Here is a 27245-nt window from a genome sequence, read left to right as displayed (position 1 = left end):
TAGTTAACTGAGTTGCTCCATGCCTTTGTTCAGAACTTGATAAACTACTAAGATAGTGTAACATACACTAATGGTCACAGAGAGCTGTGACCACTTATAGAGAACACAAAAATGGATTCAGCAAGATGAAACTGTACATTGACTTTGTATAGCTTCCCCAACAGTCCGATCAGGAATTAGACATTTGATCTTGGGTTGTAACAAGTCCAGCTGACCAACAGATAGTCAAGTATGCACATGACGGATGCCTTCACTGTTCATGATATCATAATATATTTGAAGAAAGAGAAGACTCCTTCACTGAGTAAAGTGTTGGCTTTTTCACAGCTCAAAAAAAGAAGTGAAGGTCACAAACTCCACTCCTGTCCATCTATCCAGAAGTGCTGAACACTAACTTGGAACACAACAGACTGCTGATGGGTCAGTACAGATTTGTGCAATTGCTGCAGTGGACTACAATCACAGATCTTCACAGCAGCCCATGCTCAGTTTTACTTAATTTTGGCCTAGAAACCAACCTCTTTCCGGAGCTTAATTTATTTTATATTTAGCTTTTGGCTTTGTGGCAAAGTGGAACATATGCATTTCTACTTTAAAAGAGGGTCTTACCCTGCTACTATTCCATGCACAGGCTCAGTTCAGTAGTACTTTTTTTTTCCCCACTGCTTTGCTCCCCTCTTCCCGTCCCCTTAGCTCACTGGTATTGCAGAGAAAGCTAATAGATGTGCTCAATATGTATTTTACCAGGTTGTCATTAGCATCCCCTTGGAGTACTCAGTTGTAATGATTCCCAGACACTGTGTTCTATGTTCCATTTTTAGACCCACCACTTTCTCTGTAAAGCCACGAGCACAGTGCTGGCCTTGCAACTTGTGGAACCTTAAAATAAAAAGCAGACCCCAAAGTGCTTAAAAGGCAGCAAGGCTTCTGGGAAGGTAGATAATGCCACAAGCTATGTTATCTCTTAACCCTACTGTCAGCTTAAGAAAGATGGCAAGGTTCAGGCAATTTGAGCTGGCAGTAAGTTGTTATTGCTCTTTCTAGACCTGCTGGAGAGAAATAGGGCCAGCCTGTAAAATGTCATGTTGCATACAACTCAACAGCTATATTTCTCCCTAATCTTGGGATTTTATTTTTTCTAATCTCTGTGTTTGTCTGCAACTGACTTTTCCTCGACAAATTAGCTTGCACTTGTAGTGCATATCAAATAGCCTATACTTGTGAAAAAAACGGCAGAGAACACACACAATATGGGCTAACTATAAGTGCTTGGAATTAAACCCCTTATAGAAGATGGCTGAAAATTTGGTTTCATAAATCTGTTTTGTTAATGCAAATGATGAGCTATACTTTACATCTAGAGTGAAAGATGGGGAAAGTTCAGGGACCCATCTAAAGTAAATTCCTTTGGAGGTGCTGGTTGCACTGTTCAATGTCCTTCAAAGTAATGAAACCAGTGACAACCTAAAATATCTCTGAGGTAATAGGAAGAGCAATCTTCTTCTACAATTTGAGATCAGGTATGGAAACAATACAACTATAGTGTTTTTTAAAGGTAGAGCAATTAATCACTGCTGGTGGGGCTCTAACTGCCATAGAAGAACTTTGCTTGACTTTCTGCTATGAAGGTAGAACAGACTCTAACTACTGACAATAAATATAAACCCCTACACATCCTTCACAGTGCAACTACTTCTCAGATAGCTATAATATACACCTCTAATAAGATACACACCTTATAACTCTAACAGTCTAAAACAGTGTCAGTTATCTTTTTTGGAAAGATACCAATATTTTCAAAGTGCAAAGCACATTCAGATCACCAGTGATTAGCACTCATGTAAAAATACCAACATCAGTATCAGTGGACTAGTAGTGACAGGGAATGCAGCTGAAAAACAGCAGAATGAGAGTCTGATTCAGTGCTTTTGCAATTTTCCTACATACAAACCTCTCAGAATAGGCACCCGCAGATATGCTGTTAACCCTCCCCCTCCTTCTGGTCTCCACAATTCAAACCCAATTCAAATCAATTAAACAATACTAAAAGAAAAAAGATGTTTATTATTATCATAGCAAGCCTCCCCCAAACCTTTGGTTTTATTTAAAATTAAAGGATACACACACTAGATATTTACCTCTTTAACAAATAAATTTTCTGCTTTTTGTTCTGCATCTTCAGGCACAGAAGGATACAGCGTCCTGATTTCCAGTGAAATTGTGTCTGTCTGACAATAAACAAAAAAAAGCAAATTAGTCAGAGTGACAGAACAGCAGTTTTGTCTCATGAAGAGGTTAAGAATCGTATTATTATGGCTTGCATTTTTCAATTTGTCATACAGCCAATACAAATGCATACCGACAACTACAACCCAGCTCCTGCCCACACATGCTATTCAATATTATCAGCTAAAGCATTAATTACAAGCAAGAGCAGTGTTCAAACAGATTTCTCTGAACAAAGTTGTTCCAGGCAAACTTGCTTCAGTTTCTGAGGTTTCTGATTAAAAAGTCAAGTCTTCCTTACATCCTCTCCCAGAAATATACACCAAAGCCAACAGCATTACTCGCTTCCTCCACTTCCCTTTTGCACTTTATGCCTTTTCAGCAAGGAATGTGAAAACAGAACTAAAAGCTTTGACTCTTTTGGAAGAAGAGAGGAGCAGAGAGTCCTCCCAATAAGTTGCAAAAGGACTGCCACAAGACAGCTCGATGGTCGGAAAGCAAGTGGAACCAGGCAACAGCTTCTCAGTGGAGCTTTTCCATCCATGGGTGCAGACAGTAAAGCAGGATTGACATGAGACTCCTGACACTTCCTACAACCTCCTTTCAAGACTCAACAGATACTACACAAATTAAGCAATTTTTCTGAAAGCAGCTCCTGACTGAGCTTGCTTGTCAGGCCCCACAGCAGGAAACCTCACAGAGAAGTGGATCTCCAGAAGGTCTCCACAAGGACCCAAGCTTCCCTTAGTTCCCACCAGGCCAGCGAGAGGCCAAGGCCACCAGCAGTGCTCCTCTGTGTGACCCAGTGCCTTCATGCTGAGGTCAGGCAAGGCAGCCACTTTGTAAAAGTCACATGAGAGGAAGTTTTGGGGTATTTTGAATTAATCCATAGATCTGGCCCACTCATTTTCTCTGCCATAAGAGGGGAAAACAAACAAAACCAAACCCCATCAGACCAGATTATGCTCTCAGTTACAATGGAGTAACTCCACCACTCAAGGCAACAAAGGACTGAAACCAAGATGAATCTTATCTTCCAAGCTCATTTTCTCCATACGAAAGGCACATCATTTCCAGAGGTAGGCTTATGGCATATGACTGGTTTAGTATGAAGAACCACTACTTACTAATACCATGAAGCAGCCTGCACTATCTACGGCATCCCTGGAGGATCTCCTCCCAACCCTCAGCTCAGACTAAAAAGTGATGTTTTTTCTCTAGCACCCAGACTCTATGCAACAATTGCCTGGATATTATCAACATGATTTTTCCTTATAGCTTACACAGACCACACTGATTCCCCCATCACTTTCCATATGAGTAATTATGAAAGAAAAGGCACCTATCACTCAGGCAGATGCCAAGGTCATGGTATTCCCTAAACTTTTTCTGTTTCATCTGGATAGCTCAAGATACAATGTAACTAAAACACTTTGGCTTCCACAAATGACAATGGCGCCTTGCTGACACCACAAAGTGGAAAAAACCCTGTTGTTCCGACAAACTAAGCACAGTTTCCTAAATGTGGGTTCCTGGGCTCCACAGAGCTGTATTACCAAAGCCTGCATGCAGTGGAGATTTACACACGTCATTTAGTCTACGAGTAAAAGAGACAGCAGATAGAGAAGTATGAATTTTCAGGTCACGTTTACCAATAGTGAAGATGTCTGAATCCTGGTTGCTTAGGGACCCCCCAGCAGTACCCACAGTCTCTGGAAGGCACTTCATTACTTTTACTTCATACATACGTGACATTCCAAGTCCCCTTTTTTGAGTGGTCCCGAGACGCAATCTCTGAGCACAGCTGAAAACCCATGGCTGCCCTGAGGTCCATCATTCTTCCCAGGGCTGGGGCCCTGCTGCCAGCAGCAGCAGCCACAAAGCATGCATGCCGTCCTTCCACGTTATCACCACTGCTGAAGATCAGCTGCTGTTTCCAGACTATGGCAGAGTGGGAGGCCACAGGAGAAGAGACGTGTGATGCACTCTGTACCTCTCACTGACCTTGTTGGGATGGTGACGGAGCTGCAGAGAGCCCAACAACCTCTTCTGCTTGCCCATAACAAAACTTATCTGCCCCATGTATTACACAGAAGATAGTCTTCAGTATTTTTGTTTAATTAAGACAGAGTAAGTAAAATTTTTTACCTAACAGAATGCTTCTTGTCAAATGATATCAACACACTGACCAAGACAGCTAGCATTTGCCTTAATAGGGTCATTGTGCTTCCCCTTCCTTACACAACTTGTAAAAAAGCCTGTAGCTGAACAAGACATAACTCAAGCCCACTGTTTCACCTGCTTTCCTTCTCAAGACTGCACTTAAAAGAACGAAACACAGCCGTGCAAAACAGAGAAATTGGATAACATTGGGCTTGTCGCGTTTTCAGACTTTGACAAAGAATATCACAGGTTTATTGACATAGAATTGGGACATGGAAAATCTTGTGTATTGTTATATTTAAACTTGTTTTAAAAATCTACAAAGCACTTCCCTTCTGAGAATTAGTTATGTCAACCACTTCGCTGCAAAAGCCTTGCCACAAAAACACTTCCTGTTCATAGCTGATTACTTCCAAAGTTAAGTGCTCTTAAAGGCTGATCAGGCATAGCATGTATTCACCAAAACCTTTTTATTTCAGAAAACAACTAAAATTCAACAACAGACTAAGCACTTCTGAAAGGGTCATCAAAAAAATAAAGGATTTTATTTACAGAATTCAGCATCTATAAATGTGCTTTGAATGCAGCCTAATTTTCTAATGTTTAGGCAATCATAGCAATTGTCTGTTCAAATCCGAGACCAACTATCTTCTCATTTGTGCATGCAAACTGTGATAATCAAATAATGCAGGTATCAGCCTAAAACATTAAATTTCATAATTCTTCTGAATTATTTTTTAATCTATTTTATATAAATACCCTATATCCAACAATTTCTGGCATTTATCCAGACTGTCTCATTTGCAGAAACTGTTGGCCCCAGGTGTTTGCTAAGTTATAAGGTGCAATTTAATTTAGCACCCTCTCTCGCTACATCCACTTTCTACAGTGAAAGCCACAAGTTAATACTGCTCCTTATAAACAACTGATTAGGAATCATGTTTTCAGACAGTGTCTACTTCCCACTGACATGGTGAGTTTAGTATTTGAAAATGGAGTTCAAACTCCATTAACCATTTCAAACATTTTCACTCTAAATCTATTTTAATAGCTTTTAGTCTGAAAGCATGTTACCAGTGGTTAAATCTTCAGACAGATGCATCAAAAATAATTATATTTACTTCCTGAAACGGCAGCCCTTCTAAGAGAGCTAACCACACATGGGCAGAAATGTTCCTGTATGTTAATGCTTAGATTCAATCTCTCTAAAGAAAAGCTGCTCAGCCCCACTTTTCATCCAAGTAAACAGATTTATTTAACATTACCAAAAACTGTAATGAGTTAGTCCATCAAATTAAAAAGCACAGTAAGATGCATTTTTGCTGTACAAATACCACCGTGTAAATGCTGTCGCTATACAGGGCTCCTGACAGGCTGCTGTCTGCTGTCCCAGCACAGACCTCACTGAGGAGGTATGTGCACGGGGGCAAAGCAAAAGGAAAGCAACAACAGAGCACATTTAAAGGACAGATTTTGCCCCATCACACACTGAATCACATTCAGTGTGAGAGGCTAGGCTTTGCTCACACAGCATTTGCTTTGCTGACTGCATTAGCTCTCTCTATTTAAGTAGTTGGAGTACATCCCTTGAAGTCTAGATACCTCCTGCTTTCCTGCTCCTCCCAGCCATGAATTTGCACGTCAAGGATACCCGTATCCCATTAGTCATGAGAATAATGGACTCAATTTCTGGTCCTCTAAGGATGAGCAGATGCCTATCACATGGGAAAGTGGGAGATAAATCCTGTGCTATTGAAAATAACGCATGATCTCACCACTGTAACTCTTCTTATCTTAGAAATAACAGTCAGGTTTACAGGTTTACTTCCAAGGAGGCTCTTAAGATCTGTGCTTAGAGCTGCCCTTGTGACACATGCGCTCTGTTTCATGTGAAGAGGTAATATCATTGCCTACTCTTGCCCTCTCCCCTTAAATATTCATCTGGTTCTGTTGTGAACTTCTGTATCCAAACGAACAACTTTTGTCCCTGCACAATATCTAGCTAGCAGAGGTTTCACAATCTGAAAGATAGAGAGATTTTGGCTCTTCCCTGTTCAGAGCAAAAAGAGAAGCCTGGAGACAGTTACACCTGCAGTGATGGAGAGTATTGGCACTGCATGACTCAGCCCCTCTTCTAAGGCCTCCCTGATACTTGGAGGGCACTTGGGTGGGCTTTCAAAAGCCCAGAAGAGCGCAGAGCACATCAGGCTGCACTTCAATAGGTTTTGCATTACACAGTTAAGCTTTGCCATCTTATACCTGTCCTAAATTTAGGCAATGAATTATTATTTCTATTGCAGGTTCAAATCAGACATTCAGCTACATTTATACAATTCTGACTTCCACTCATCAAACAGATTTAAAAAATAGTACGTGGGGAGAGAAAGGGGAACAAATTTTCACGACCCAGAGAGTTTAACGTACTTTTATACCATATCAAATTGAAGTACCTATTAAATACTTTCAGCTACCTTTTTATGACAATTAACTCATATTTATCAACATATTGTTAACATATATTTAGTTACTAAACCTCTACACAAGCAAAGGCATTAGCAAAGGAGTGCTGAGCCTGTTGCCACTAAGGGAGAGCACCAATGATTCTATGCAAGACTTCTGATCCTGGAGAGATTTGAAAAGAGACTGCTAGGGGTTCAGTGAATTTCCTAATGATGGTGACATGAAGAAAGGATAAAAAAATACTTCTGAAAGGATACAGCAACGATTTTGCTTGACTACATAAAGACACTTAGGAGCAGAAGTACAAATGTATGACAACAAATTCATGCAAGACTAAGATATGAAAGGTTAAAGGTGAGAGGGAGAGCAATCTGAAGGAAGTTGCCACGCTTCTTTCATGGCCTCCTTTCTGGTAAACACGTAGGAGAAAAGTGAGAAATAGGAATGCCAGACCGCAGTGGTTCCAGTTTTCAAGGAAGAGTGTGGCCAGGTCTGGGGAACAGAAGGTGAATGGAACCCAACGGTGAGGATGCAAACCTACCAGCATCACCACCAAGCATGCATTTTTATGAACACAACAGGAAGCCTATCAACTCCCACTTACTGCCGTCAAGAAGTACAGTGCAAGCTCGTACTCATGTGACAAGGAGCTCCTGTGAAGCTCTGCAGATCCTTCCTCCACACAGTTGCTGTATTGCTGCAGAATTTTCCACTGGCCATTATTTCACAGCACAGCAACAGAAGGGCAATTTGTTCATGGGATCCAGGAGCAAGTGAAAAATGAAGCTGAGCTAACATGCTTTTTCTCAAGGGAAACTGGACTTTAAGCAGGAAGGAGGAGAGTTAGCGAGCAATGCATTGCTAGGAAAACAAGAAGTGGAACTGATGTGAACCATTTTTTTGTTGTTGTTTTAAAGGATTATTAAGCACAGTTACAATAACTAAAGCATCTTTTCCCCAACTGGAGTAAAACCAGAGAACGCATCTTTGTAACGCATACCTCTTGTATTCTTCTGTTGAAATGCAGGGAAATGGAGGAATAAATACTATCAGGTTCAGACTGATACCAAGAATTCTTTGCTGTTCCACAGACTTCTCAGAAGATGTTGGAAATGACCAACAAAAGCCTTGTGAGAATAACTGCATTCTCTTTGAATTGCATTTCAAAGAGAGAAAGCAATTCTGAGAAGAAACAGAAGACCAGACAGTAGAGCAGCTAAGATGATAATTGACCCATATCTGATGCATGTGGTGAATTCTACAGATCTAGAAATGGGAAATCATTATTAAAAGCAGAATTTTCTCTTATGCTCACTATGTCAGCTAATGCTTTTAGTGGGGTTTCACTCTGAAGAGACTTCTGCCCATAGGATGTGCTAACACACAGGCCCAAACTGGGGCTGCATCAACACTGAGCCACAAAGTCTGAAGCAATTGTAATCATTAGGAGTTAAACAGTAACATCCATCATTTCCTGGGGCATTATCACATTAAATAACACTCAGAGACAGCCTAAGCACCTCCTAAATTCAGTCAGTCCTGGATCTCTTTCTACACAAATGGCTGACCCAGACTTTTGTGCACAGGTGATATTTCAGCAGGAATGAGCAGGGCTATAAATAGACACTCTGCAGCTGAAAAACCTGCCTGCTATGAAAGCTCTGCAGTCCTGTTTGGTGGCATAGGCTCTTGCTACTGCAGCTGACTTCAACAGAACATAGCAAGGAAAAGAGACAGGTTTATTGCAAGGATACGGACCCCACCTACCACTGCCTCTGCTCTTCTCTGAGTACAGGCCACGGTACCTCTCTCATCTGTCTTAATCTTTTTTTCTTCTTTTTTTATTTAAATGGATTATGCAGAATAGTTGCAAAGCATAACACAGAGGAAACAAAATAGAAATAGCTACTAAAAGCCAGGCAGCAACTGCTCAAAATTAAGTGAAAATAAGGATATGAAAACATGGTTTGACAGGCAGAGGTCTTGAGCACTAGGACATGATTCTTCTTTCACTGAGAGGATTTGCTCCACTGACTTGAGCTCAGTTACTCTAAATCAAGGGGCTCAAGGGCCTTCTGACAGCACACAGTATGTCTAGTCAGCTTCATAACGCTAAATTTCAATTTCATAAATTCACAAATGTGCAAAATGGATAAAGGAATTAACGATGATGAAAAAATCTATTCTGTTTCATTTTCTTTCAATCCCATGAGCATGGTTAACTCAGTTAATGCCACCAAGGAAACAGAGCCATTTAGTAAAACAAAGCAGTCGATTAGATTAAGCCAGTCCCACAGGACAGTAGCAGTGCCATGAGCTGATGGGAAGGGCCCTTGCACAGCAGTTAAAACTGGTCACAAATTGAAATGTATTTCCATTAGAGAATGCCTCTTCATCAAAATCTAAATCCTTTACAGAGATGGGTTGATTTTGAAGAAGTTGGTATAAGATGCAGGCAATCTGCCTGCTTATTTGCCTGGCAGCATGCCTCCCCACTGCCCAGCAGGCAGCCCCTGCCCTCCCGAGCTGCCCCATTGCTGCCTTGGTGAGGGCTGCCCTGGACTTGCAGGTTCTCAATTTCTTTGCAGCTTGCCAGGACAAGCAATGGGGAACATGGAATGAGGTCAGGCAGACCATGGCTGTGGGCTCCAGTATCTACTGCCTGTCAGCATCCCACCATGGGAGCCTGACTCAGCACTGGGGACTCTGCACCCCCATCACTCAGTATGCCAGATCTCAAACCCCACTGGAGAAGAATTTAAGACAACCCCCAAACCAAACAAAAATCAAGTCCATTTGGATTTATCTTTGTCCTGCAATCTAATGTCAGCAACAGCACAAACTAGGAAATATGTCACAGCCACCACCTAAAAAGTCTGACTTTGAGCAGAAGGCTGGGAATCATGGGCTGTCTGATTCTAGTGGCCGAATACATTAAACAGAATAGGATCAGAAAGACTGGATATAAATTGTGGAACTGAGATTAAATTAGATTATAATAGTAGGGAGAGATTCCAGCACTAGCTAAACTACCACTGTGCTGAGCAAACAGACAAGTATATGTTATGGAATAACATGTTTTCTGAGTTCCTGAAATATATTTAGGAACAATCAGGGCTTCGAGCTTTATCTAATCCTGAACAGTAAATTCACTCATAGACAAATGTCAGAGAAAAAAAGAATTAATTTGGTGGGAGAGAAGTAAGGCTTTACACACATGAATTAAGAAAATCTTGGAGAACCTTTGAGCAACTTCTGGCTCTCCCTCTAGCAATGAAGATAAAATAAATAAATGAACAGACAAACCTAAGAGAAAGAATAACACATATCTGCCTTGTACTTACTGAAAAGTCATCATCAGGGAATAATATCAGATCTTTAAACTGGTTATCCCCAATATTTTTTTCAATCTCTGTGATAACAGCTTCATAATCCAAAGGCTCCAAGAGTTTGGGTTTTTCCTGCTGTGGAAAAAGAGAAAAAAATCAGGTAATCTCTCTACACCCAAATTTACCTTCCTCCACCTTCATAAACTGAGATCTGCTGCATTTTTCCTTTTTTATACCAAAGTATGAATAACTTCTTCCAACCCGCTCCCCCCCTTCTTCCCAACTTGTTGCAGCTGATCTCATGCAAGAACAGTGGAGGTGAGGAAATTGAGACAGTTGTAACAGTCACTCTGAGAGCAATCTGTCAGCTCATTAGAGATCAAAACCACCACATTAATTTACCTGTCATTCTCAGGAACAGTCTCTTTCTATGTAAATATGTGTAGGCAAACAGACAGATAGACACAATTTGAACTGAACATAGATATGACTTTGAGCTAATATGTTTTAGAATAAATAACTTACTAATTTCTTCACTGTCTTACACAGTCCCACCTCTTGAACTGCTGTTAGCTTGTGAGTGCCACCACATAGTTTATTTCGGGAGAATAACCTTGGATTATTACCAGGTAAAACAACCTGGCACCCATCCCCATGATTTCTCTTGTCAGAAATAGGATTACCATCATCATAATAGTACTATTATTGCCCAAAACAGTGGTAAAGTAAGAAACCATCTTAGGAACGGCAAAACAAAAGTAAAGTCACACTGTCTTGAAATACAACCCAAAAATAGAAAAAGAGAAGCCCATCTGATGTGTTAGAATACATTAAACAAATGAAGAATTGTATATTAAAGTGTCAACATTTGCTTAATTCAAAGACTTAAGCATCAGAAAGAGTAAATGAGAAAGGGCAAGAGAACTGCTAGAAGGGGTAGAAAAGCAGGTGATGAGAAAGAAAGAGGGCACTAGTGGAAAGCAAATGCAGAAACACTTCTGCAAAACACTTTTTCAGTCTGATGCAATGGTGGACATTAAGTTGTGTTTTACCCACTGTTCTTGCTCTGTGCTATTGAGAATAATATAAAGTTTCCCTCCTTCCTTCTTCCTGAAACCAAAACCATGGTGTATTGGAAAAGAAAGCTTTCACATCTCCATGAAGCAAACTTCTCCAACGGACAATCTCATGATTCTCCATTATATTTTTTTTATATATATATACACACACCACTCACATATGGTCCATTATACATATAATGGTCCAAATATACAAGTGTCTCCTTCTTTTGACTTTATTCTGGAGAGTTCCTGTTTTTTCAGTAATTACAGTCATCTCAAGATTTCTCCCCAGCCCTTGTGAACACTGTTTCCCTTCTATATTAAGTTCAAGACTCCCTTTGGTATCAAATGCATCTCTGAAAAGTTTAATTTAATTAAGTATCAGTAACACAGCCACATGAGATGGATTAAAATACTAGGATACACATGTTCCTAGAAAGTTATTCAATTGCTAAACAGCTTATGATAGAATCACGGAATAACTCAGGACCTCTACAGGTCATCTCCTCCAACCCCCTGCTCAAAGCAGGGCAAGTTGGGTCAGGCTGCTTGGGAATTTGTCCAGATGAGTCTTGAAAACCTCCAAGGATGCAGATGTAATTTAAAAAGTTGGAGCTGTTCCTTCAACAGTTCAGTCTTATTAACTCTCTTCTCAGTCTATTAAGTCTCTTAGTCCCGATTGCCAGCTTAAGAGTTAATAAACTTCTAAAAATCATTAGTATTGAGCATTCACAGGCCAAAAGCACTATCCACTGATGCTGAGACAGTAAAGACTTGTAAAAGATAGACAAGATCAACACATAATGTTAAGAAATAGAACTTTTTTGAAAGCTCTTTCCCAAGGAAATTGGTTCATGAATGTTGCTGTGGGATGCGAGGGAGAGGGAGGAAAGAGAAGCAATACTTGACCTACCTAAATACAGCGTATTTTTAACTACCAACTCCCAGGAAACCACTAAAAGATCTGTCTGTCTGAGTAAAATAAAAAGGGATTCTGACACACAGATACTGTTCTAGATTCCTTCCTAGATGAATCTAGAAATTTACAAGGACAGCTGTCTCTCTTGCCTTAGAGTTATGAAAGAGAGATAGAATTAGAAATAAAACTTGGGATTGTTTAACAGAAAAAATAAACTTATCTAGAGGAAGGCATCTGTAAAACACACAAGGCCCAAATAGGAAGAAACAGCTTTAAAGTTTAATTTAGATTCTGTGACAGGACTGTATACCTGTGTGTGATGTTCAGGGAAGACAAGGCGTCCTACTAGGACACATGAGACTTCATATTAACCCAGCCATGTTACCTTAGACTGTCATTTGGCTCTGGCCAGTACCAGTTCACACAGTCCTGCTCAAGAAATGCTCAGGTTGAGTAGTAGCCGTATTCTTTAGTGAGTTTCAGTCTGCCATTTACTGACAGCACTTCCCCACAGAAACATAATGGGCTCATCCAACCATCTCACCATGCGCCGCTTCAAGTTATATTGAGTCACTGCAGTATCCTTTAGGCATAAGTTTTAGCCTCTTCTTCATTAAATTGACCATTGTATCTATTTATTAAATATTTCTATATAGATATAAGTTTCAAGGAGTTAAAACATGAAGAGAAAACACCAGTGAACACTGAACGTACCATCTCTGCTGTACCACTCATTTTGGGAATGATGGCCAGGTCTGAACAAACAAAAGGTCTGCTCAGTCCAAGTTTAGCAGAAAGCAAACTTGTGGTAGTGTAACCATTACCTTCAGTAGGAAGTCTTATAGCAACCATTTACAAGAAAACTCAAAGTGAAAAAATACATGCACTGACATTTATGAGGTACAAGTGTATCATGCAGGCATTTTTCCTGTGTAGTGGTTTCACTAAAACATGTACATTTTCTGCAGAAAGTTTGTGACATTGACTACACTGAGAACCCTCCCTTCCTAGAGCAGATACTGTTAGGTTAATGGTTTTGCAACAATCTCAACTTTTAATAAGTCAGACATGGCATTGAAACCATAAATGTCCACTCTTCACAACCAGAGATGCGCCAACACAATATTAATCTAGGTCAGATGTTCCCTAGAAATATCATGAATGTTAGCTTTCAACATCTCTTAAAAAAACATAAAATGAGCAAATGACATAAGTAGCCACCTTGCTATTGAAGTTACAGACTAAGAGCTGGGGAATCCCACAAATCTTGGGACTTCTCTTGAAATACGGGGGAATCCCATAAAAATGTGCGGCATTTCCAGGTTCTCTATGCCGATGGAAACTACCCTTTTTGCTGGGGCTGGCAGAATGAAGAGGTACTCCTCCTTCCCCCTGGAAATCCCTGTGAGGTGTAGCACAGCTACACCTCCTTCAAAATTAACATCACACAGATGTCCAGATGCAGGTGGAAGCAGGGTAAGCTATGTCACACTCGCCTCTCTTTCCTCTTCAGAAACTGGAAGCACTCAGAAAGCCACTCCTGATAGCTGCCTAAAACACTCCAGGGGAAAACTTCTCCTTGACAGCTGCAAGGTCACTTATGTGAGACAAGAATGCAACTTGAGAAAACCCTGAAGCAGAGAAACACAGCAAGTGTATGAAAATCACTGTTCCCACAGCACTAATTCTCTTGCTGTCAGTGCTGCAAAGTGCGTGATCTGATGGAAACATTTTACCAGATGTTAACAGAGAAGTCTTATGAGAAAGTTTACACATCCAAAATGTAACTACATGTAAGTAGATGTGACATTATCAAAATTACTGCAAAACTTTTCAGTGAAGCAATTCCATATTTATGGTGATGTTTGTCTATTGATGCAATGACAAATGCCATTCTTCCTTCTATGGCATTACAGCAAAATCCTGTATAAAAGGCAATACTGTATTATGCCAACTTCCATAAATCAGAGATGCAAGTAATAGACCATCCTTGTCAATACACCGACTGCAGAGATAATCTAGTCCATCCCCTGCCAACATCAAGCATGACACTATAATAAACATGATGCCTCTCTATCAATTCTGCATGTTCTTACAAACCTTAAGACTATGCAGTGTGGACACTGACTCCATCCTTTGTAGAGCCTGTACTTTGGATTTGGCAAAACTGAGCACTGCAATGCTTAGTATTGCATTTGAGATAGGAAGTGGCAGCTGGTTTAGTTAGCAGTTTATCTCTAGAAGGCGTGGAATGACTGCTCAGCTTTCTCATCACAGGCAGACAGAAGCAGCAATGTGGGGATTAGTGAATTTCTCCCTGTGAGTGATAGCAGAGATTTGTAAATGAGTAGGGTTGATTTAAAGCTAATTTAATAACCATAGTGCTGCTTCTTCTCAATTTAACTTGTCTGCTCTTTTTGGAAACAGACCAACCCAGCAATCTGTGCCAAGATCGAATTATGCTGGCTTGGATTTTTATAATGCTTTTTATAGGCTCTATCTCAAGTGAGTAATGAATTACATTTAGTTGTACTGAAATGGTTGTGAATACATGTAGTAAAAAGGCGCTCTCTGACTCCTCACCTGTTACAACAATCACAGCAGCACCATTTACTTCACACCCTGACAGTGTTGTGGAGCATACTTCTGTATGTTGTTGAGCCAACTTTTCCAAACTCTTTTTGAATAGTGAAGAGATCTTTAATGAGCACCAGAGCCAACACCACAGACGAATAATCACTACTTAATTTTACATGGGTGAAACAGCCCAGATTCCACCAGTGACGTACAGCTTGATCGCCATCATCTTCTGGTCTATGTACAAAAACATTATTTTTCCCAGTAATAATGACCAAAAATATCCACATAAATGATTTTACAGAAACAGATATGGTACCTGGCTTGCCTCCAGCTGCACAGACATTGTGCACTGATACTAGTACCCATCTTCTCTTCATAATTATAGGACAAAATGACTTATATAACATCCTCCTGAAGCCGTATTTCTGTGAACACTCACTAAAGGAGGAAATGATGTAACTGAGACCAATAGTCTCTGGATAGTCATCCCAAGCACTTCCCCATTCTAAAAATAAACTAGACCAAATGCTGATTTTCTATGCTTTAATGATGTATTATTCCCAGACACCAAATACTGAGTATCTAAAATTATTGAATTTAATGCAGATGTTTAAATGAATTTCTTCTCTTTCCCATACCAGGAAGAACAAAATTAAAGAAACAGATACACAGAAAGAATTTAAGCTGACAGACTTCAGTTACATGGAGTAAAATATCTTCATGACAGAAAGATCCACTCCATGTTCATAAAAAGTGTAATGGCCAGGTTGGTCAAGACCAATCAGGACTCTGATTTTATATTTCATCCAGGCTATAGCTTGTCTAGAATTACAATTCATTCATACATTTGAAGTATGGAAATGGGCAGACTTACAAGTGAAAGGGCTACTTACTGAAATAACAGCATCGCATTCCTTCATTTTTTATAGACTTCTCAATGATATTATTAACCAAGCCCAATCCAATTAAAACTCACAACAGCAAATTAAATTACTTGCTGGGATGACATTAATGTGAAGCGCTTCTCACACTTCTTGTTCTTCCTTTCCTTTCCCCAGTTAAATACTGTCTCTGGCATAATACATGACTAGATTTTTTTTATATATAGTTAATAGATGTAGCTAATTTTATTCCACCAGGGTGGGCCAATTTTAAATTAAATTTCTTTGCCAAGCCCGTCCAAACTGAAGCTAAAGAACAGTCGGGACTCCAGGACTTTTGGAGGAGGTGTAGCATAAAGGCTGAATTTAACCCTGGCTTCAGATATGCTGGTGATATAGACTGCCCAGCAGCTCTGAGGAATGCTAGCCACAGCTGCCTGAATATTCAAGGAGATGAAGCTGAGACTAGAAAACCATTCACTTTTTACAGAGTCACCAAAATTTTTACTTTTTTGTAGGACCAACATATGTCTTTATTCACCATTAGGCAGTACAGCAGTTTGATGCCTGGGGTGGTTTCCATGGGAAAGGGTATCTTCACTGGATGCAGCTTCTTCCCCCACCAGCTGAGATCACAGGTGAGCAGCCAGATGACCCAACGTGCTCCTGGCAGTGAGTCCCATGGCAGCACTTACACCCAGTGAGCAGAGACAGAACAGCCACACAAGGATTATGGTGTCCCCCACACCTGCAAGTAGCTGAGCTAGGACTAACAGATCTCACCAACTCCAGAGGCTCTCACCCCAGGTCTGCCCTCTCTCTGCTCACAACACACTCCACATCGTCTTATGGATTTTCTTTAAGGAAAATAAGTTTTTCATTTCAAGCACAGGGGAAGAAATACAGGGTCTGCAAAAGATATTCAAGGAAAGGACAGGGAAGCACAGCCAGAACCAGCAGGCAGAGGGTCTCTCCTTTTATTTTATATCTCGTCATTTTTACGATTGCTTGGCCTGGTATGAATCTATTTACAGTCAACAAACTCTCTGGCCACGTTACAAAGACTACATTGGGCTCAGAATGTGATCCACAGTCAACAAATTTATTAAAATTAGTGGTACAAAGAAAATTTTCTGTGACACTCCCTCCATTCCACCCACGTGAAAACACATTCATTTGTCAGGTCCAAAATGTTTAATTTGTCACGTCTTTCACTAAACCTTGGAGAACTGCACTTGGAAAGAATCCAGCCAGTCTTTCAGGGCTGCACAGCACAACTGCTACACTCTTTAGTGTCAGCGGTGAAGCCGACATGCCAATAAATTTCATTAAGGGGATTGCCAGTTCCCACAAGATTCTGGTACAGAGAAAATTGCAAAGAATTACAAAAAGATTCAAACCTCCAAATTCTTAGTGATTCAGAAATAGGTTTCCAAAACACTATAGTACCTATCAGCTTAAGCAGTGAAAAAGCAGGGAAACCTATGGAAGATCCTGCTAGGAATAAAGTGAAAAATCATCTTCTTTCATTAAAGCTTCTTTGTTTAATGAAAATTCTGATTGTCACCAATAAGGTATTTGCTTGACTAAGTGAGACTTACTCTGTACAAATACAGCTGGGATGCGATGAATCCTAATTCCTACATTGGAAGTTACCATTGTTTTCTGGATCTAAATCTATAAAGGTGCACTTTGCGTATTTTCCAGCTTTTATGGTTACTGTAAGAGAATTCAGTGTATTAAATATTTGAAAAATGGAAACACCTCTCATCTGGATGAGCTAACTCAGATCATTTTCATTTTAACTGGTAAGCCAGCTGCAGCCATCAGAGACTTCAGTGGCACACAGACACGTAACTTCTCCAGCAAGCTGACCAATGAGCGACCAAGGTTAAAAATACTCAAACCACAACGGCCTGTTCTCAGGCAACTGGGAGTGACCTATTCTTTCTATTACCTTTTATTTCTCAAGTTAGAATTTATTGTTGCTTTCGTTATGAATTTTTAAAGCACTAGGCCTCATAAAACTATCACACTCATGGTTAAAATGTGCAAGCCACACAGGGCTGATGCTTCAGCAAAGCATCCATCCATGCTGGTGGGAGAGAGGGGTTGTTTCATGCTACACTTGACTTAGTCATAAGCATTTCCTGAATTCTGTTTCCCAATCGTGATTATACATCTGGCATTGTAGCCTCACTGCAGTGCTTTCTGAGTCTGGAAGGTATATGCATGGGCATGTACACATGTGCATCTTCAATGACTAGCACTTGCCATTTTACACATTAGATAAAACTACCAATATGGTCTGCAAAATATTCACGGTAACAAGAAAACAACTTACTTGTCCTCTTTATGCAGTAGCTGGAAATCCTTTTTAGGAAAGAGATAAATTTAGTTTAATCAGGAAATTACTAAAATCAGCATTATCATGCCACCGACAACAAGACCTCTAAAGAAACTGCTAAGTTTTAAAATTAAATTTCATGTATTGGCATTTCAAAATGTCAAAAATGACAGCTTCTAAATAGTGAGTACTTCTGAAGCCTAGACTAAAGATTTACCCATAGGTCACTTCAGGGGAAAAACAAGAAAGTCTTGTAGTATCCTAAGGGTTTTTTCTTTTTTTTAATTTACACAGAGCTTTAACATGGCAACACTCAGCCACTTCACTCCCCTTACCTGACCTTAGCCAGAAAAAAACAGTTCAGTTATAGCAACAAAAGGTTTTCTTTAAAGGTACCATGCTGAATCTATTCTTGAAGCAAGTAAGCAAAAGCCAAAGATGTAAATCACTTATCTTGAACTGCATCTGAACAGGCAGGTAGGATGCACTGGAAGGGGACTGGGAAGGAGGGGTGGGAGCTGTGGGTGAATGGAAAGGACCTGCTGATGCAGAGCTGGAGCACTCCATCCAGCCACCGGCCTCACTAGCGATTATTTCACCCCAGGGAAGAAGTGAATTGTCCTGCCCTGAGCACCACAAAGAGGATGCTGGAGTGAGTCTAGTTCAACTGTCCTGTAAACACTCTTTGCTTTATGTTCACTTTTTCTAGCATGGTCTCAGGCGGGCAGATGCACGGTCACAAACAGGAATGTTACCAAAACCATCCTGCAACCTGCGCGCAGTGGATTTGACCAAAGCTTTTAAGCCTCCAGTACAAAGTTTATGTAAACAGCACTTCTGACTCTGTGTATACACACACACACACACACAACTTCACATATATAGAGTTATTGAAGTCTAAGGAAAATCTACATTAAACAAAAGATACTCCCAATTTTTGCCTTTAAGTGGCACTCAGATGACCCTCATAGCAAAGGTAGAAACTCAGCTCTGACACCTACAGCATTTATACGGCAATAATAGAACTGGTTATAGCAACAAGATCAGGCCAAACCAGTCCCCTTCCGTGTAAACTGGATGAATAAGGGAGATGGAGTGATCTACCCACAGTCACCTGTGTACAGGTTCAGGGGAAGGACATGCCAGGTGTTCCTAGCTCAGTCGCTCCTCCACCAGGCTCACCCAGCACAAACCTGCTGCTAAAACAGGGGTGTATTTTACATAACACTGTGCACAGCCCATAATTGTCTTTAAAAACATTTTTATTTACTTTGAAAATAAAGTTTCTTTTTAGTAGACTTTGGTTTTAGAGTACATAGGAAACACTTCTTAAGGACCAAAGGGAAACGTCTAATGTCTGTTCATTAGATCACACTCTGATGCTAAAGACTTTGATCACTGTTTTAAGTCTGATGAAGTTGCAACACAGCACATCAGGAAACTACACTGCCCACTTTCACTTAAATATTAAAATTTAGATGTATGAAGTCCTAGACTGTAGACTGAGCAAACAGGTTTTTTTGAAAGGGTCAAGACCAATTCAGAAGCCTCTGAAGCAAAACCAACTGTTTGCATTAGCTCTAAGTAAACTTTTAAAAAATACCGTTTGACTTCTAGAGAGTACTTAGTAATAAGTCACTGTCCCTTAGGGCAAATCTCATACATGCTGTTCTGCTTCATTTTACTCAGTGAATATCTCTCTTTTTCTACCTACATTATGGTTACTAATCTCTTAACGAGTTTTAGATATTTTTCATGCTACATATCTGAGTAAATAATTGTAAGTATTTCCACACTTTATCTGTAAAAATTAGTACTATCTATACGTGACCATTATAAATTCAGCTGTCACAATGACGTCGAAATTATAATTGTTTCCTTGACATCAACTACCCTCCCAATCAGTTATCTAGCTATCAAGTCATTTACACCCACAGGATGTAAATGAGAGCAACATCTGGTCAACCGCACTGAGCTCAATCAACAACCTACAATCAATTAAAACTAATCAGATCATAATTAGTCTTACAAAAAAAAAAAGGAGTTTCCAGCAAATAATACAAGTCTATCTAAAGAAAATACAGGTATAAACGTGGTATATTAAGAAATGCACTCTTTGAATAAGGTCCCCATATACAAAAGACTTTAAAGCTGCAGTGGGAGCTAATACTGCACTGAAATCTGCAGCATGAGAGGTGCAGAGGACTGATGCATGGAGGAGAGATTGGCTTCTGGTTGATAGCAAAAAGTGCCCATAGGCCAAAGATTTAACATGCGCCGATTATGAAACATTGGGTAGAAAGACACAGGTCACGAGCCAAAAAAGTAAACTCAAGTGTGTCTGCATTTCCTAAGGGCTAAACAAACTATTAAGAAATACACTTGCAGAATAACATGACACAGTGACCCCATCTTAGGCTATATGATGTCTGAAAAGAACGAAAACCAGAACAGATTCTGCTGAAAACCCAAGTTATGTGTGACATTACAGCAGCCAGCCACTTCACGGGAAATGCAGTGTGAACCACAAGCCTCTGATGAAAAAGGCGCTTTACCTATTTCCAATTAAAGGCAACAGGCACACGGTTACAAGTGCTCTAAGTTTTAGGTCAGAGTATGATACATTTTATTGATGCTTGGAAGTCACAATTTAAAGGTTCTTTGGCACCACTAAATTGAGCATACTCTCACCTTCTGTTATCTGTGGATACAGGCAAAAATGAACAAACACATTCCTCTTTATCTGCAGGCAGGCTACTGATTTATTGTTACTGTTAAGGTTTTGTTTTATTTCCAGCCATACTTTCCCGTAAGGCTTCAACCATTTCTGATGAGCACTACTCACATATAGTCTGGATTTGTACAACAATGACAAAATACCCTCTTAAATCCTGGTTAGGAGGGAAGTCAAGCAGCAGTGCCTACCTCCTACCAAAGTCTGGTGAACTGCCAGGGTGAGAAGCTTTCAGCAGCCCCACCAGCATTCATTCTTGGGACCCAAGATCATGAAGCTTAAACTTGGTATCCTTGACTGTATGCCAACAGCTCAGGGCAGTGGAAACCACACTGTAAAGTAACCTTGTCAAAAAGATCCATTTCCATATAAAATATCTATTCAAAATGGCAGCTAGTCACAAGCAAAACCCAAACACACTACTAGATTAACAACAGACTATTTTAATCAATTTGTGACCAAGTGTTACAACTGCAAAGTTGTTTTCCTTCCTATTTAAAAAAGTTAATGAGAATAATCTTATTCAGTGTATTACCACTGGTTCTTTATTACACTGGATATGCAGAATAGTCTCAAAAGAGCCTCCAGCATACACATGCAAACACAGCTTGTAACTGGATAAGTAAAACTACAGAATAAAACCAAGCACCTCTTGCCATGAAGAAAAGGATCATTGTCTCCAAATCATTCTTGGGGAAGCCATTAAACGTTTGACATCTAAAGTAATCTCTCACATTATCAGAATACACTGAACCAGTGCTTGCCTAAGGCTTCTCAACAGAAGGCTGTAAGCATTTTACCTAAAGTTGTCTGCAACGTCAGAAAAACTTAGGCACAACACAGTTAACGTGAATTGCCCCCTGTCACACACCAGAGTTTCAGGATGCATAGTCCTGGCCCAAAGCCATCACTGGCAAAGCTGCCATCTACCTCGTGGGGCAGAACCTCACTCCAGGTTTCCACCAAGGGCTCTGGAGCTTTCTCCATTTGCTCCCTGCACTGCAGAAAGACAGGGGCTTTCTCTTCCTCCCGGCCTCAAGAGGCAGAAATCACCCATAGCAGATCGTGAGATCTGAAATAGCACAGAGTAACTTTCTACTCCCGAAGCAGCATTATGGATTTTCATGGAACTACCAAGCACGTGTTACCAGGCACCAGAGAGGCTATCACACAGTGCTGCTATCAGTACACGTCTGATCGACAATGGGATGCTATACAACAGTCTCCCTAGTGCACTTGTGTTCTGTCCAGAACTCCCTGTGCTTCAGTCTCAGACTTCGGTAATCATTCTTCAATGTTCAGTATGTCATCACACAGATTGATGAGACTCGGTCAATCCTACATACACACCAAGGAATAAATCCTACTCTCTCCTAGGTGTAGCCTGAAGAGTGTCAACTCTAATTTCTTAGCAATTTGGTAGAAGAGATGGAAGAAGGCGTGCATACTCACACAGCTTAATCTGTGAATTTCTCCTTGATTCACTCGCCTAATGGTCCTTCTCTTCCTCCGCAGTTCACTGGGCTCCCTTCTGAATCTCCCGCGAAAGCTCATTGTATCCGTAGGCATTCAAGCAGCAAACAAATCTCTCTTTAAAAACTGTGCTCCTTTAGCCTCTTTCCTTCAGCAGCTTCAGCATAACAACTGGAAGCCGTGTATACAGTTCAAGGGGGAAGTATGTCTAAAACTTACATGCTGTATCCACAGTAACTGAACAGAAAGAAGAAGAAAACCAGCAATAACTCATTTCTTCCTGTGAATAATATTCTGCTATTAAGGCAAGAATGTCTCATTAAACCATAAATACACCCAGACCCCGCCTCTAATGCAAATCAAAATAGGAAGCTGTAGAAAAAACTGCTTGCAACTATCTTTGTCTCAAAACCCGTTACATCCTTTCTCCTTACCACCCTCCACGATTCGAAAGCCAAAACAGCTGCACTCTTACTTCATGTGCACGTATGTCTGCAAGCTAAAAAACCAGGCATTCACAGAACAACCACCTTCTGCTGAGCCCCTAAGTAGCAGATGTCAGTCACAGAGCACACAGCAACAGGTTCATGCTGCCGGAGCCCAGAATCGTCTCTGCTTTTGAACCAAGGTAACAGTTCCCCTTTCAAAGTGACATGAAACATCAGTAAGAGGAAGCACCCTGCAAATTCCTAAATCTGCAGACAGTTATAAAAAGGGAAAAATAGAGAAATTTACATGCTAATATTAAAAATACATTTTTGGCTTGTAAAAACCTGGTTTTAGAAGTGCTTGTCACCTGCCAACTAAGAAAATTCACTGCTTGCTTCAACCCTGCTCCCACCTCAGGTGAGAGTAAAGCTGCCAGAGCCTGTTTCCAGATGCTCCATGCAGGGGCAATCAGAGCAGCTCCCCCACCCTGCTACCCCACATGGGGGCAATCACAGCAGCACCCCAACAGGTTAGAAGCCCCTCACTCAGTGCCTCAGAAGCACAGAGGCAACGGGAGCAGTAACATGGGCAATCAAATTGTTCTTAATTAAGGTAGGAGTCTTGCCCAGTGCTCAGCTGTCTGAAGGCTGGCAGGGCACAAAGGTCTTTTAAAACTGAACAAACCCCCTCAGTGCCCACACATGTGCATGCACACAGACCCTTTTCTTCTCCTTTGTTCCAGCTGAGGATGCATCCTGCTGTAGCAGCAAAGCTGCATTCCCCTTGCATTCCCCTATGCACACAGTCGTTATGTGCCATGCATTAGTTTTTTTTATTTTTACTTAATATCAGTGTGCATAACTAAGACAAATTGATAGTTTTTCTGCTTTTTCATTCTGGATTTTTCGCAAATTGGATGATAAGCATCTTTTTCACAACTTGTTTCAACTCAGTACTCTGTCTGAGATCTGCAACTTTAACCTGAGTGCCATTTTTTTTCTTTTTCTTTCCAGCAAATAATTCTAAGTTCTATGAAATCTTTCACGCATTTTTCAGCATTAGTAACATTTGATCCAAAGTAACAAGCCTCTGCAGAATTTCCACGACTGTTCCACATGCTAGATTTCCATGCCAGGAGAGCAGACAGAGTCCAGCATGTCTGACCTGAGCACTACAAAACAATGCATGGGTCTGATTAGTTTGCTCTCTCTTCCACATGGTGCAACTTCAGGAATTAGAAAACCATCTCATCATTATCCTCATCATTTGGCTTTGCCTTCAAGGAGATCACCTCCTTTAAACTGAGTGTTACCAGCCTGCTGTGCAACTGCTTAAGACAGATTTCACTGTACTCCTACTTAGCGGTGAAAAGGATCTGTGTCTGGCACTAGAAAACAGAAAAGACAACAGAAACCCTTTGCCAAGGTATGCAGACATTTCAAGTGGCTACCAATATAGCACCGCAACATTAACCAAGTTGGAATTACCCTTGTTTTCTCTCAAACCACCACGCTATCTATACTGAGTCCCAAGTGCCTCTCACATAACATAGTGAACACAGCTGCCAAGACTCTTGGTCCTTGCCAGAAGTTAAATTTAACGCTGGATCCATCAGCTCTGCTGGCTTAACTTTCAGCAGATATCAATTTCTCTCAGAGGCTCCTTCGCCTATCGACTCCTTTCTGTAACTCACACAGAATGAGCTGAGCTCCATCTTTCCTTTCCTGGGGAAGGCTCTAGCCCAGCTTCCTGCCTTCAGCAGCACCGAGGAGCCCTTCCAGGGCGTCCTTTCCACCGAGATAAGGGTCACCACCACTTCCTGAAACTTTGATGAACTTGTGTTACTCCCAAATAAGACAAAAGATTAATTTAGGTTCAAGTTTCCAGCTGGAGCTTATCAAATTTACTCTACTACCTTCTGTCCAAAGAAATTTCATTCCTAATACTATTAAACCTCATTTATTCTGTATCTTTGACAGTCAGTTTTTCAGACTTGATGCTAAATGCACTGAGTACTGTATTTTCTCAACACCAAGGCATTAAAAGGTTAAAGCAATAAAATAACAAATAAGCTACATCATCCACACAGAGATATAAACAGAACTAATAGTAAACAACTGCAAATAAAGATTACACTTTCTTAGACCTGTTTTGAATGCAAATCCCTTTACACTTGTATAGGGAACAACCTCACCAGTCAAATGTCTAATAGTGCTTTGTCCTGTAGCTGAAGTACAAAGCAAGTTTCATTAGCATTAGTGTGACTGTAAAAGATTCCCTAATTTTTCCTCAAAGACTTCTCTATCTCTTTGATTAAAGATATCAGGTACTTTAAGATGATCATAGAATTGGTTATGTTAATATGAATAAAGCTCCTGTGCTACCTTTTAAATTCAGAACTATTATGTATAAGGTGAGAAGTATTATCCATACCTCAAGTTATCCCAAGAAAAGAGATATTTGGTCTCAGGAAATCCACAAGCCTTGGTTTATGTTTGTGCACTGCTGTATCAGATTCATATAGTCAAAATAAGGATGTTCAAACACTTCAAAAAAATGATAAAATATGTAAGGTAGTCAATTCAGTGTTTAATTGCCCTCTGCTCTGCTGTCTTTGTTGAACATTTTCATCTGTTCCCAGCATTTTGAACAAACTTACTAATATCTAGATAGGAAAAATAATAACATTTGATATCTCCACTCCTGTTAAGGAATAGCTATGCATTCCCTTTGCTTCAGAGCCACTAGCATTCAGTTTTCTGATAGGGGTCACAAGTTATTTAATAACTTTTTTATTCTCTTTTCCTACATTTCTTCTCGAGCTTCTGTCCAACTTTATTTCCCTCTTAAATCTATTCACTGTCAAGCTTCATTGACTTCAGTTTGAATCTGCAATATACAGCAATATGTAAAAATATACTGCTGGACAAAACTAATCCACTGCTATAGTATGCCATGCAGTCATTGGAAAATGTATTTCACTAGCGCTTTGCTAACAGTGGTATAAAGATAGAAAAATTCAGTCCCTAAATGTGTATCTTCAATATAAAAGACACTCTAAAATAGGCTAAATATTTGAGCTGCTGTGTAGCAAATACTGAATTCACCATACTGTCCTTCTAAAATAATATAATCTACCACCTCTAATCAAGAAGGATCAAGAAATGAAGCTTCAGTTAGCCACACTGGCTTCCTTTTTTTTTTTTTAAATGGGGGAGGGGTGCCAGGGGAGGGGCACGGAAATCATATGCAAAGATTGAATTCGTAGCAAGTTTCAGCGAATGAATGCTCCCCTTCAGCTCAGGACTTGTGTCTGGGAGCCGTGCTGACATTTACAAACAGAGTACAAGTCAAAAACACGGACTTGACTTATGCCCGTGTATATATAAATAATTGGACATCCATAGTCATTACACACCTAATCCTGACTCAGGCCTTTTGTTTAACAGATTTGAGAAAGGTGGTTTAATTAACAAGTAAGAAAACTCCTTCTGCTGGAATCAACTGTGTATTATGCCTATTCTGAAATGAAACACAAACCTCTCATAACAAAACTTGCTTCATTTAAGGCCACCATGATGACAGTGACATTACCATTCAGGCAGTCTCTCCAGCGTAGAGCAGTACTGAGAAATTTGGCTGACAAACTTAACGCTTCACCACTTGGCAGAGCGCAGATAAGATACTTACCTACCTCCCTTGAACAGTTTGTGGCATTTCCAGCATGTCAGAGTTCCTGGTAGAACCACAGCAATAAAGTTGTTGAAAAAAACCCAAAGGATGACAGCCATGCCAAACACCCAGCCCTTGGAGTAGAAGCAGAAACAATTCTGTACTTCGCAACCATGACTTTAGCCCATGGCCAGCAGGCAGCTATCAGCTCAGGTACCGGTGAGAAGAAGAAAAAAATATGGTAACCTGAGTGGGTCAAAAAAGGGCTCTTTTTTTTTTTTTAAATTTTTAAAAATTACTCCACATAGGCTTCCAGCCTTCTCTATCCCATATTATGGATGTAGGATGCACAAGTCATAAAATTTGGAGACCTTGTTGGTGTACTCAGCACAGTTAACATCCCACAACATGCAGGCAGGGCCAGTAAATAAGCTATATTAATACATACTGATGCTGCTTTTCATATATTCCTCATGTGGTCTTCGATTTCAGTCCCCCAGCAAGGCCACCACCACTGTCTGTCACACCCTGAACGGTGCGGCAGGGCAACGCTGCTAAAAGTCAATTATGCATCTGGACGAAGCAAGCTGTATCAGATTTAATTTGACACCCTTTCTGTGATCAGAGTGCTTGCTACGAAATTGATCATAGTGAGTGGCAACACACTACGTGTATTTTCAGCCATGATTGCCAAAAATCTACTAATAGGACTGTGAGAGTAAAACTGAGATATCAGTTACGGTACACCACATATTTGTCTTACCTGCCTCTTCCAAGCATCAGGAATAGCGTGTTCTGTAGTGGTTTGTGAATGCATGTGAAAACTGCACTTCCTGAAAGCTTCATGCTGGACAGGTAAAGCAGATCACTAGATGGGGCCCAGAAACAGAGCAGCTACCAGGTAATGCAGGAAGCCCTAGTTACCTCCCTCCCAATCCCTTTGTGATCAAAGACTTGGGGAGGAGGGGGGA

The 27245-nt window shown here is 40.4% G+C and overlaps 1 protein-coding gene across 11 annotated transcripts in view; it reads right to left on the bottom strand.

Annotated features, from left to right (window-relative positions):
- Nucleotides 1-27245, bottom strand: part of DOCK10 (dedicator of cytokinesis 10) — a 164506-nt gene that overhangs the window by 92941 nt on the left and 44320 nt on the right. For 8 of the 11 annotated variants that reach the window (XM_074877692.1, XM_074877696.1, XM_074877687.1 and 5 more), the window contains exons 2-3: nucleotides 10194-10313; nucleotides 2139-2228 (exon numbers count right to left, since the gene is read on the bottom strand). In XM_074877692.1, coding sequence (XP_074733793.1) covers nucleotides 2139-2228; nucleotides 10194-10313 — 210 coding nt within the window. Of the gene's footprint in view, nucleotides 1-2138; nucleotides 2229-10193; nucleotides 10314-22152; nucleotides 22451-27245 lie in introns of those variants that run through there. The other 3 variants (XM_074877693.1, XM_074877697.1, XM_074877694.1) reach the window with 2 other exon arrangements.

This window comes from Strix uralensis, chromosome 9 (genome assembly GCF_047716275.1).
Source record: "Strix uralensis isolate ZFMK-TIS-50842 chromosome 9, bStrUra1, whole genome shotgun sequence".
Lineage (NCBI taxonomy): Eukaryota > Metazoa > Chordata > Aves > Strigiformes > Strigidae > Strix > Strix uralensis.
Note: the sequence above shows the minus strand (reverse complement) of the source record. Positions and strands in the feature narration are given on the sequence as shown.